We start from the raw sequence: 13019 nt of genomic DNA on the forward strand, positions 1-13019 counted from the left end.
GCAGAGTAGAGGGGGAGAATCCCCTCCTTTGACCTGCTGGTCACACTTGTTTTGATGCAGCCCAGGACACGGTTGGTTTCTGGGCTGTGTGAATGTTGAGGGCTGCTGGGTCATGTTGAGCTTCTTGTCAACCAGCACCCAAAGTCACTCAACACTGATCTCCACATGGACATTGAGCCGTTGACCACAACTCTTTGAGTGGGAGCATCCAGCCAATTCTTTATCCACTGAGTGGTCCATCCATCAAATCCATGTCTCTCCAAGTTAGAGACAAGGACGTTATGCAGGACGGGCTCACATGCGTTGCACAAGTCCAGGTAGATGACATGAGCCACTCTTCCCTTATCCACCAATGCTGTAAACCTGCCATAGAAGGCCACCAAATGTCAGGCACAATTTCCCTTAGTGAAGCCATGCTAGCTGTCACAAATCACCTCTTTATTTTCCACGTGCCTTAGCATAGTCTCCAGAAGGATGCGCTTCATGATCTTGCCAGGCATGGAGGTGACACTGTAATTCTCCAGGTCTTCCTTTTTCCCCTTTTCAAAAATGAGTGTTATGTTTTCCCTTTTCCAGCAGGAACTACACTGGGCTGCCTCTGCTTCTCAAATATGATGGATAATGGCTTCGTAGCTTCATCTCCCAATTCCCTCAGGACCTATGGATGCATCTCATCAGGTCCCACAGACTTGTGCACCTTCAGTTTCCTTAGATAGCCTTGAAACTGATCTCCTACAGCAGGTAGTTCTTTACTCTTCCAGCCCCTGCCTTTGCCTTCTGTGACTTTCTATTTTAGGAATGGCTCTACTAAAAGCACAAAAAAGATGCTTCTTAAAAGCAGCTACCTTAAGGTGCACTCTTTCTGAGCACCTTCACACTTTGGATAACTGTACATCACAAACAACCAAGACTGAAATTATTCTTCCTTTGACAATAACCAAGTACTGAAGCCCAAATACCTCACCCAAAAGTCAAAGCACAAGTCTTGTTCTTCTATTTCTCTCAATCTGTAATCCCAATTCATAGGATAGAGAAAGCGACAACAGGAGGGACGCAATTCTGTAAGGCAGCTGACATCTCCATCAGCATTAAAGCAAACTGTCCATACACACAGCTGAACTCTGTGTGGGCACGAGGACACTGCCCGCACTTGAACTACTGCCTGAAGACAGGTTTGTAAGTCCCTCAGATAAGCAACTATATTGCAAAAGAACTTCAGTGAAAGCACAGGTAATTTTTTTAATGGCTCCATGACAAGACAGAATTACACCATCCAAATGGAGCACTTGCCAAGCGTCTAGGATGAAATGTTTGGTTTTCTTTAAAGCAAGAGAACAAATAAAACATGAAAAGGAACCTAAACAGGCCTCACGAGAGGTGGAACCGCAACCACTTCAATGTATTGCTGTCCATTTTGATTAGCACCTGGTAAAAATAGCTCTGCCCCTGCATCTGTCTGCAAAGGATATAAAATGGTCCTGAAGGGCAAGAGACAGAACTGAAGACTATGAAAGGAACTACATTCCTCAAAATGAATTTTAATAAGAGTCCTCAAGGAGGAATGACATCCATACATTGGCATCCTCCATCCAGGTACAGAGACAAGCAGCATCTAGTCTGGAAATAAACTGCGGAGACAATCAAATGATAAATTATCTAAGTCAGTTCACATGCTTCAATAAAGGGCCATGCTTGAAAGCCTTACAAACATCCAACACCCTGGAAGTACCATCAGATCATAAAATGCTTCCTAGTGGCTTTATGCCATCTACAATCACCAAAATCCATCTCTGAGACCCTCATAAAAGAACCAATCTCCCTAAAGCAACTGAAAATAATAATAATACTCTTGTATCATAGAATCATAAAATAGTGAGGGTTGGAAAAGACCTCATCACCAACCCCCCTGCCATGGGCCATAAATAGCTAGCTGCAACAACTCAATAGCTGCCCGACACCAAGTGCAGAAAGACTGCTGGACAGCACAAAGGAAGATCAAGCAAGACTAAATGCATTGGCTCTTTTTGGTCAATCTTTTCAGAATTTACTGTTAACAAAACAAAAATGGAAGGCTGGATGGAGCAGACCCACTGTGGCTTGTTCCTCCCATGTGGAACCTACTATTTCTGGTCAATCCTAAGAGACAGCAGGATAGAAAGGTCATTTTAGAGGTTAGTGGTCAGTTTTTCCACTATCAAAGACAAAGCCTATGGTAGACCCTGAATCAGACAACTGCATCTGAGAAAACACAGCACTCAATGCTGGTCACTGAAAGCCTTCTCTAACAAAACGTCCTAATTACTAGAGGAAAAGAGAAAGCTGCAAAATCAGGTGAGGCAACCAGAAGGTATAGAAAAGTGGGGGGAATAAGTGAACTTATTAAAGAATTTCAACACTCGAGGGATGTTCCATGCTAAGTGGGCTTTGATGCCATTACAGCAAAAGCTTTGACTTGACAGTGCCATAGGAAAAGGATTTACCCATGTCTACTTATATCCAACTCTAACAGGTACTCACTGCCACTGCAAGCAGAGTCAGGGGAAAAACTGCCTCTTCCTTGCTCAAAAATCAAGCCTCATGAATTTGTGAGCGGATACTCTCCAATATTTACAGGAAGACCAGCAGCTGAATTCCTTGACCTAAGAGGCTTCCCATCTCAGCAGGATGTGTCTGGCTCTAAGAACAGCTGAGTAAAGCAGAGAAGAACTCAATCTTGAGGGATAAGTTGCAGCATGAGAATCTGTTCTTCCCACCCGAGTGTCAGGAAGCATACAAAACCTGCGTGCCAAAAACAAGCCCCACTAGTAGGGGACATTACCTGCTATGGAAAGGTGTCCCTGGAACAAAGAGGGTGATCTGGGGATCAAAACTGGCTTGAAGTTTTCAGACAGAACTCCAAAACAAAGACACTGTCACTTCTTTTAGTTTTCTTCTCCAACCAGACTCTTTAATTCCAAGGAAAGGGCCAAAGAACAGAATTCCAAAGTCACCACAAGAAAACACTCTGATTCAAACCCCTGTTGTCACACAGCCATTCAGAGTGTGAGCAGGCACACAGAAACATCATGTCACCAAAAGGATGAGCAGAATTGTCAACTTCAGCTTCCTGCCAACAAGAGCTCTTTATGCTTTGCAGTTCTAACTGTTCTAACCACGTACCTAAGAATGAGCCAGCCCTGAAACAAAATCTATACTTTTTTTCAGAAAGGAGCAAAGTCCATACTCCTTGCTTCTAGGATAATACAGAAGTGTCTGAGCAAGGTGAGTAGCTTACCATACTCAACACCGTTAAAGACACCTGCATTAGGATTACTTGGTTTGAGTAAGAAAGGCAGTAGTGTCAGAAAACCTGTATGTTAACATATTCCTGGAAAAAAAGTAATGAGAAACTTAGGTTTTAAATATAAGGAAACATCAACCCCAAAGTTTTAAGTGCAGAATAGCTGTGTAGTGTTACTATGTTTAGAGTTTTTAAAAATAAAAGGCTAACACAAAGTAAGTCCCTACACAAGTATAAGCTTGCAGCCTGATCTTTACGGGAAGAACAGCTGGGATTCTTAGAAGCACTTAGCCTTAACTTAATCTTAGACTACTTACACATAAAGCAAAGAAGATAAGTAAAGCAAAACACTAAACAAAGCATTACACCATAAGGTGTTAATATTTGATTAACACTCTAAATAAAAGCATTAATTGTATTAGAAGCACAGTGCATCACCCCACACAGATTATTTGATTCTACTGCAGTATTTCAGGAAATGAGAATTTTCACATGAGATTTATAGCATGCATATTTGTAGTGATCATCAGCATTTCTTCTTATGCCATACCTCAAGACAATCAAAGCTCCCATCTAATTTGAAGGTACATGCATGTATTTCTTCCCTCATTTTAAACGAACTAGACAGCTAAAATACCCCGAGGTTTTGTTCAGATCACAGGACAAGCTTAACCTAAATAAATGCTTCTACAACAGTGGCTAAAATAAACACCAACTAGAGGAAGCTACCACTCTTGAGTGACTACTGGTAAGCAAGAAGCTAGCTTGTTTCTCATAAATGAACAAGGATCTATATGCTCGATCAGGTTTGCCAGAACCTGAACGTGCAGATGGGCTGTTCTCACTGACAGCACGTCAGTGTCAGTGACAAACCACTCGCTGCCCTAAGCTTTCACTCACCCCTCACTAAACCCCGGCCATTCCAGCTCAGGGACATAAAGAGCAACCACAGGCCCCACGTACGTCACAAACTGTCAGCTGCTTCATGTCATTAAACTTCACCGCCAAAAGGTATTTAAACCACCAAGTTACCTCGATTATTACTAGAAACCGTACCACATGCTGCAGTCCCTTTTTATTTCCCCAAGCTTTCAAAGCCACTTGGAAAAAGGCAAATCCACATTTCCTTCCTACTACGGACTAAGAAAATAACCTCCTGTACTTTCTTAAAGGGCAACGAGAAGCGTGTACCTAGTGACAACATCACTTCACAGCCAAGCTACACTGAGAACAAGGCAGGCAGGAGCTAAGCGCAATAACGTGCTCCTGCGCCTTAATGAAAAACACATGTTCTTTGACTTCCTGGCCAGCCGGCATTGGAAAGACTCATGTGTCCTCACTGCCGTCAGAGAGCATCCCTCAAACCGCCCTGGCCCGGAGGTGAGCGTTAAGAGACGACCTCGCCCACAGCAGCCGGGAGCGAGGGCCCCGCCAGAAGCGCCGTGCCCAGCCCCGGCTCGCCGGTGAACGGAACGGCGAGGACCTCCCGCAAACACCTCCCCGCCCATACCGGGAACCCTCAGCCGTCCCCGCCTCCCCCTCCCCCGAGGCCTTCAGCGTCGCACAGGCCCGGCAGGCCGGCCGGCAGCGCAGCCTTGCCGCGCCGCACCCCACCCCAGGGCCTGGCTGCCGGATGGCCCCCGGGGAGGCTCACCCAGCTGCGGCTGGCGGCGCAGCGCTCGGGGCAGGCGGCAGGCCCGCCGGCCGCAGGTCTGCAGCAGCATGGACGCCATCTTAGCAGCGGCGGGCGGGCGGCCTGCTCTACCAGCGTTAGAATCTTTCATCAAATATTTCAGTACTGTTAATACAGTATTAAATAGTAGCATTCATTTATTTTTTAACTGTATAGACCCATGCAGGACATAAGCAGAAACGGCAAGTTAATCTGATGCTACTGAAACAGCTATGTATGTGAGGTTTGGGTGTTAATGCCTGCCTTGTTCTAAAAAGGTGAAGGTGAAGCTCCTGGAGCTGTTCTCAACAAGATGGCTGACACCCCATGAACAAGATGGCTGCCTCAAGGACAGGGCTCAGAAGGGACAAGGGTGTCATGGTTTCTACCTCTTATCTTTCACACACTATTTATAATGTCAGGGTTTGTTCACCTACACACCCGCATAAGCCCCAAAGAAAATAGGTACTGTTTAACTTTATGTGTAAAGGGTTGCAGAAGCTTCAGGTTTGACCCAAAACATGAGTGAAACAGCATTGCTTAGCAGGAAAGAGTAAAAGTGTGTGCAGTCATTCTTTCATGCTTGAGACTTGGCAAATGCAGGAAATTAATTAGTGGTATGTTAAGGTTATTTTATATATTTGAAGAAAATAGGGTTTCTCCTAAGGATGAAAAAATTGATTAGATTTATATTAATATTTTTAACTCAAAAGAATGTGAAGATGGAATATTTGATTGACCAGATCTTAAAAAACAGGACACCCTTTTCTCACATCTTACGACTTTGTTAGCTACAGAAACATGAATGTTGCTTAAATTTAGTGAATATTTAAAATTAACTGGCATTATTATGTACTTATTATCAGATCTACCCTTAATGTTAAGGCACCCATATGCATTGCAAGATATTTAGCCGGTTGCTTGCTTTCTGAGTATTTCAATACGCAGTGCATTTAAATGGTTAAAATTACTTCAGATGTGGAGCTTAACAATGGTGCTTTAATATGGCAATCTTAACAGAAAAAAAGCAAACAACAACAACAAAGAAATCTTCCCAATTACACATTTCTCTCACTAGACTGGATTTGTAGCCTTCTCTTGTTATTCTTTTTTTCTTTCTGGTTGGCTGATAACAAAACCAAATGAAATGGGGCAACTAATGGCAGTTCCTCTAACAAAGCTGCTTAATTATGTAGAAACATTATATGAAGCCTATACAAGAAGAATAATATGCTCTGAAGTCATTAAACTATTGACAAGAGATTTCAGACAGCAAACAGATGATTACAGAGGTCTCAATACATTTATGCAGACAAGTAACCAGTCTTTCAATAGTTTCATTAAATTCATTAGTATTCAGGGTAGCAGACAATGTAGATGCATGAGCCTTTTCAGAGCTGAATCCGTTATGTTTTTGTACAGTCTTTTGTTCCAGATTTGTTTATACCTGGGAAGTTACATGGTTTCCTACCATATATGAAAAGGAATGATAATACACTCTGTGAATATTTCCTAAACGGATACAGTTCCAAAATACAAATTGATTTTTACTTTTATCAAGCACTTGCTTAAGAAAAAACAAAGTATTAATAATTTTCAAGTGGTTGTGCAGGTGTCTCCTGAAATGGCCTAGTGACTGTGGGTATTACACAGACCTTGCATGCAAGTCATTTGTTGTAACAAAACACATCTTTCACACCATCCACACCAACAGCCTGTGAGTTCACAAAGAAGACACTCATCCCCAGGATAAAACACAATACACACAATTAACTTAAGCTGCTATGGCCATTTTAGACCTGGTTCTTAAAGCAACCATGTCTTTGGAAATGTTGTCAGCCATCTTACTGAAAAATGTGCTTTCTAGCAGGACTGAGAGGAAGACATACAAATCCCTTCTTTTAGATGGATTTAATAAGGATCTGAGAATGATTAAAATAAGCTTTTTTTTTTTTTTAAAAAAAAGATTAGTATTGAACATAAAAAGTTCAATACTAGGTGAGAATTGTCCAAACAATTACAAAGCAAACTCCAACAGGAAATTGCGGTGTCTGCCATAGGCTGTGGAAATACTGAAACATGTATTTTATTGACACATGAGCACAGCCCAGTGCTAGGAAAAAGGCAAGAATGTTTTTCTTGTCTAAAAGAGGTATGTGAGTAAGACCTATAAAAGCACAGGATATGCCTGCATCAGTGCATTACTTGCACAGACATGAAAAAGGAGCAGCGGAACCTATAATTCATTGAGGAAGTTTAGAGATCATGGTATCACAGAATGGTTTGTGTTGGAAGAGACCTTAAAGATCATCTAGTTCCAACTCCTCCCCCCCTCCTCTAGATCTGTCTAGAAACTGAGGGGCAAATGTCAGTATGAACAGGGGGCAAAACTACAAGGTAGCTAGCTATGTGTGCAGTGTTCTCTTTCAGAAAATCTCTATTTCATGGCACAGACGATTAAATAGTTGCATGAAATTCAGATCTGCTGTTGTCCCTTCCTTCTTCACCATCTAACGAGCTCTCAAGGGTGGTAGGCAGATGCACAGTTGGAGGGGGCACCCCTCCATGGTCACCATGGTTGTTACCCCTTCCGTGAGGACATGTCCCAGGAAGTACTTCCTAGATCCTGTTGATTTTTTTTTGGAGGATGGATAACAGGACCCCTACTCCCAGCTTCAGCCACAGGGCCAGTTAGTTGTCCTATAGCTTGTGAAAGTGGCTGGCAGATGCATGGCACTTCTCAGAACACAAACGGCCTCCATTCCCTGTTGTCTGGGTGAGATAAGGCACAGGGGGTGGAGAGGAAGGAGGTGCAATGCCTGATGCTCTGGGCTGTAAATGGGAGGAGATGGGGCATAATTCGTGTTTGATGAGACAGGAGATGAGTTTGCCATTTCTGTGCTGCAGCATCACGTTTGTTAACACAGAGTGATTCTCTAAGGTACGTTGTGGTCCAGGGTCCATATACAGTATTTAAAAGCAGGACTGTGCTTTTAGTCTGTCGAATCTGTTTCCATGGCAATCCCCAGGTTGTCTCCTTGAATAGGTTTAACAATGTGGGATTAACCTCATCTTTATTCACCGCTGTTAGTGTAAATCTGAAGGGGGGGGGGGGGAAGACATTACTGTGTAGCAAGTTGCATTAAGTTTCCACTCAAGGGGAAAAAAACCCAAACAACACAACAGATTATTAGTAGTTCTTTTAAAAATACTCCCATTCATCACCACAGAGTTTTAGGAGAGACCTGTGGGATCCTGAAGCCTGTTGCTCTGTAAATGTTAAAACCCAAAGGTAAAAGTTCAAGTGGTCGCTGGATTACAGACTTGCTCTGTCTGTACGTCCAGGTCACAAGTTCACTCCTGTCTGTTAATGCTCCAAACCCAAGCGGCAGTGGCTGCGCGTTAGCGACAGCACAGAAACAATCTGCCTTGGGTGCCTTTCAAACAATGCAGTGAAAAGCTACTCAGAGATTGCCTTGACAGTAATAACGTGCTGTAAACAGTCATTCCAGATCCAAGGATAATTAGCTGCTCAAATGCTAGTAAAAAAAAAAAAGGGGGGGGGGGTATTTTAAAAGATTGCATAGGCTCGACCCAAATTAGCAATACAAAATAGCACATTAGGTTGTCATTAATTAAATTTGACGTGCAGGCAGACGGGGAGAACACGACTGGGAGAGCACAAACAGATAATTTTGAACATCGTTTCAAATTGAGGAAAAAGGAGCATTTGCAGCTCCTAGTGGAAGCCCCACAGATTCTAGTTTTAACCAGCAGATGGAGCTTACGTGAAACAAACAAGCGGAGAAGATGCATGATCATGGCACAGTGCTGTGTTTTGGGGTGCTGCTGTCTGCAGGACTGGAGGGGGACATGGGGAAAAAGCTAGAAGGTTCTGGCCAAGGCAGGATTGAGCAGAGGAGGGAGGGCGGGCAGTGTAGAGGCTGCACATGTAGCAAAAAGGGAAGAACGGAGCTGTAACTAAACTGATTCAGACTTTGAAAAATACAGAAATACAAAAGGAGTCTCTAGGCTTAAAAAGACACCTGTTAATTGCAACTGATATGAGAAGGTCTGAGATCGTGCTTTGAAATTATTTCTGTATTTAAGATAACTGTTTCACCTCCAAATGCCCTCTTCCCACCTATCCTGGATTGTGTAGACCAGATCCCGCACTCCTTATATATCTCCAAATTCCTGGTGAAGTCAGCCAGTATTACAGGAGTGCTGGAACAACAGGAGGTACCTTTAAACCAGAGACACCTTTCTGTGTCCATGAAATAAACAGCAGAAGGTCAGTACACCAATTTAGGAGATTTTTTACCTGTTTATGCTAAAAAAGCTAATTCCAAGGGCCATTTTGGTGCCAGTAACGTAACTTTCTGTAGCAATTTGGCAAGGCTGAGGCTCCTTGTGATAAGCAGTGGTTTAGAGGGGAGAGGATTACAACCAGCACATGCACACAGCTGTATGACTTGGTAGGTGGCAAAATGCTATGTAGTCCCATCGTCCCCCAGGCATATATGGGCTTTGTCTGCCTCTAAGGAGGCAAGCAGCACTAATCATTGCTGTTAAAAGATTGAAGATGGAAAGGTTGATTTGCTGAAGCCTGATGCTTAAAATTCCTGTTCTGAATTTAGCCCTCTTTCGCCTCAGCTGTTGTTACCTCTTTCTTCCTGGTTTTGCTGATGATCTTATCAGTCCTGGCCCATGTTTTTCCCTAACAATCAGCCAGAGTGACCCTACCAGAATATGTCTTTCCAACCTTTGAATCGCTCTCTCTTGTTTACCTTTCAGCTTTAAACTTTCTACCTTACATAATCCAGACCAAGCCTGTAGCACAGATCTCACACGTTTTTATCCTGTTCTCCTTGACCTGACTAACGCTCCCATCTTCCGTGCTGCCGTACAATGACCTCCCCATTCCAGCATGCAAGCCCACAGCCCCTCTTTTATTCAAGTCAAAGAGCTGCTTTTCTCAAGAGGCCTCCCCATGGAGATAATGAAAAGCAGATTAAGAGATTTAAAAAAGGAGTTGGCTCCTTTGGAATGGTCAGTGCACTTTCCCTTTCTATAACCATCCCCTGTACTGTAAATTTTCCAAATCAGTGTTTGTCTGAATGTCTGTGCCTTGACCTTAGCAGGACCTAAGCTGTTGGGCCCCAATCTTATGCATGCATATGTATGCCATGTCCCTCTGCTATCAGTGATGTTCACAGACAGAGTGGTAAAGGAACAAGCATATTTATGTAATAAACCCAAATCTGGCATATATTCTTGCCAAATAATACCGTCAAAGTGTTGGGGAGGGCTAAAAGTTAACATTTTAATCCTTGTTCTTCTGACACAGAAAGAGTGGCCACCTGTAAGGCAAGTGAAGGGGCAGCTCTGTTGACAACACTTGGTTTTTGGACTGATTTGTGGGTATATGAGAATCTTGAGGGGAAATACCTGGTAAAATGTGATGTGAAGCTATAGAAAAATAACAAAGAGCCATCAGCACAAGTACATCCCAGTGATGCTTTGCCAGTATCCTGCCTTTTTCTTAAGCGGCTCAATTTCAGGCATCAGAAACAGAAGACGCTTTGTCTGGGCTTTCCCATGTAATCAGCAACCTCTCTCCTGCCTGTCTTAGGGCTCTATTCACTTTATTACTATTAGAGTATCCCCTAGAGACAGACTTAGGAGGCATACCCCCAAACGTCCTGTTACCTTAAAGCCATTAGTTGTTTTCTCAGCAATGCATTACATGCTTTAATCCTGGTTATGTGAGAGTATGAAATGTGGCTTGAAAGTTATGTGTGTATAGAAGAAAATACAAAGTTGACATAAAAGAGCTTTACTGTTGGGTTTGATCATTATCCAGGGGAAGTCCCCAAACCAGGCACTTTCCTCTGAAAGCAATTTCAAGAGGGAGCTTTGAGTAGAAACTGAAGCCTTAGCTGGGGGTTGCAAATACCTAGCAGTTCATCAGCTGGATAGAACAAGGGGAATTCACTGGGCCTAATCTGAGCAACAGGTAGAAGTAAGTCATCCAGACTGCTCATCAGTCAGGGTGAGGAGCCCCACGCTCATTCCAATATGACATATATCAGTCATTTTCTGGTTTAATCATTAAATCAGCAGCTGAAAGAGGAAGTACACCCAACTGATATCAACAAAGAGACTCCATTCCCCTTTGGCTCAGCTAGCAGTGCTTTCCTGTTGTGCCAAAGGAACAACCTCCTCCCCTTTCCGAGGCCTCTCCTCCCAAGGAACAGTCATCTAACTCTCCCTGAGCGGGAAGCCTCTTTCAGCATGCCAGCTGGGAATCAGGGCCCTGGGCTCAATCCCAGCACCTGTGCCTAGTTTTCTTACAGAGCACAGCCAGCTGCTCTTCTAGGTCTGCAAATGTCCTCTATACCCTGTTTCTTTTCATTTCTGTGTATCCCTTTGGCTGAGCAATGCAAATGTGTTGCTTAGATTTGGGTTTTTGCAAATGCACTATTTTACATTTACCTAAACTTGGTCAGTGTTAAGGATCATCTCAGGGTACTGACAAATGGAGCCATGTTTTCAGTAATCCTTAAACCAGGGTTGTTGAAACAGTAGTGCCCAGAACCCCAGTATATATCCCCATTTCTGAGGGAATTTGAAGGTGAGCAGGATATAACTGCACACCACTTGGAAACTAGTGACATGGGGCTTGGGAAGAACGAGTGTTTTTGATGGCTGGTGTTTGTCAGCGAACTTTTCTGGCAGTTACACATGGTAGTAGAGAATATAGTTGACCGTGAGGGTTCACAGGCATTAGATAATTGTTTTGGCTCTGACTTAGTTCACAGCATGTTAGAGTAGTCATTTCTGTCTGTGACACCAAACTATCAACTGCAAACTTCCTGTGTGGAAATAATTATGCATCTTTTCCGAGTCTGCATTAGATTCTTACTTATCCAACAGTTCTTACGCAGAGGGGCAAGGTTAGAGTTAAGAGACTGTTGTCACTGCTAATAGCTTGACTCTGAAAAGCCTTCATATCATTCAAAAATCCTAGTATAAACAGGAGCCAGACTGGTGCTTGTATTCTGTGCTGCAACAGGAAGGGGACACATAGAGGTCTGGAAAATAATGAAGGTGGGAGGAAAGTGAGTAGAAAATGGTTATCACTGCTCATAATACTGTATTAATTCAATCAGTTTATCTGGGAGCAGGGTTTAAAAAAGAACAGAAGGAAATACATTTTCATATGAACTTGTTGCCACAGGATGTTTCAAAACCTATAAATAAATAGGTTCAAAAAGGAAATAGACATATTCAAGGGAGCTAGGCTTAATGAAGTCTTTGACACATTCTCATCTAGATGTAGTTCTGGTTTGGAAGTTAGGAAGTCTCTAACCTACTGATTTTCTGATGCAGGAATGACGCACATGGGTAACAGCTACTTTTCCTATGTTCTGTTTCCAATTCTAAGCATCCATTACTACTTCACTTCTTGGTTTCCCTTGAGGAAAGGATGTGCCTGAGCCTGCTTTGAATTATAAAAGTCTTCTCCATTCTGCTTAAATAGAGGTGAGAATAAGAGACCATAAACACCCATGGGCAGCTAAGGAAAACCATAGGATGAGTCCTAAATTGGAACCGATGAGGTGTGTGAAGGGTCACTGTTGGTGGGTTTTGAGGCACTTGACTTGAAGTGTGCATGGCCTGCCCCATGCTGGGGGGCTGTGGCAGTTCAGTTAGTCCTAGACAAGCGTAACACTGTTTCTGCCATCCTTACAACTCCAGGTGATGCTGTCACCAACAAACAAACAGGTTAATAGAGGTGGGGAGTTTATAAATAGAAGTGCAATGAAAGCTGGGTCAGAGAGGGAAGGGATTTCAATCCAGTTGGGAACTTGCACAGAACTTTGCAGCATGAAACTCTACCAGGGTGGGGGAACTCGGTTCTTCTCTGGGTTTCATACCACACAGTTTCCTCTTTGGCCTTTACAAAGTCCAACTTCTGCCATAATCCACCTGGCAACAAATTACAGTCTATCTCCCTCTAGTGGGTAATTGCCCAGGAAAGCCACGAGGAGATGTGCGTTG

At 43.2% G+C, this 13019-nt stretch overlaps 1 protein-coding gene across 4 annotated transcripts in view; it reads right to left on the reverse strand.

Moving 5' to 3' along the window:
- The window catches only part of LETM1 (leucine zipper and EF-hand containing transmembrane protein 1), a 49539-nt gene that overhangs the window by 24177 nt on the left and 12343 nt on the right, over positions 1 to 13019 (reverse strand). For 2 of the 4 annotated variants that reach the window (XM_057432280.1, XM_057432279.1), the window contains exon 1: positions 4935 to 5030. The exons of the other annotated variants lie outside the window; for them this stretch is intronic. In XM_057432280.1, coding sequence (XP_057288263.1) covers positions 4935 to 5013 — 79 coding nt within the window. In that variant the 5' untranslated portion in view covers positions 5014 to 5030. Of the gene's footprint in view, positions 1 to 4934; positions 5031 to 13019 lie in introns of those variants that run through there. 4 annotated transcript variants of the gene reach the window in all.

The sequence above is a fragment of the Pezoporus wallicus genome, unplaced genomic scaffold, assembly GCF_028554395.1.
Source record: "Pezoporus wallicus isolate ANWC-B61680 ecotype Strahan unplaced genomic scaffold, APGP_CSIRO_Pwel_v1 contig_8490, whole genome shotgun sequence".
NCBI classification, from domain to species: domain Eukaryota; kingdom Metazoa; phylum Chordata; class Aves; order Psittaciformes; family Psittacidae; genus Pezoporus; species Pezoporus wallicus.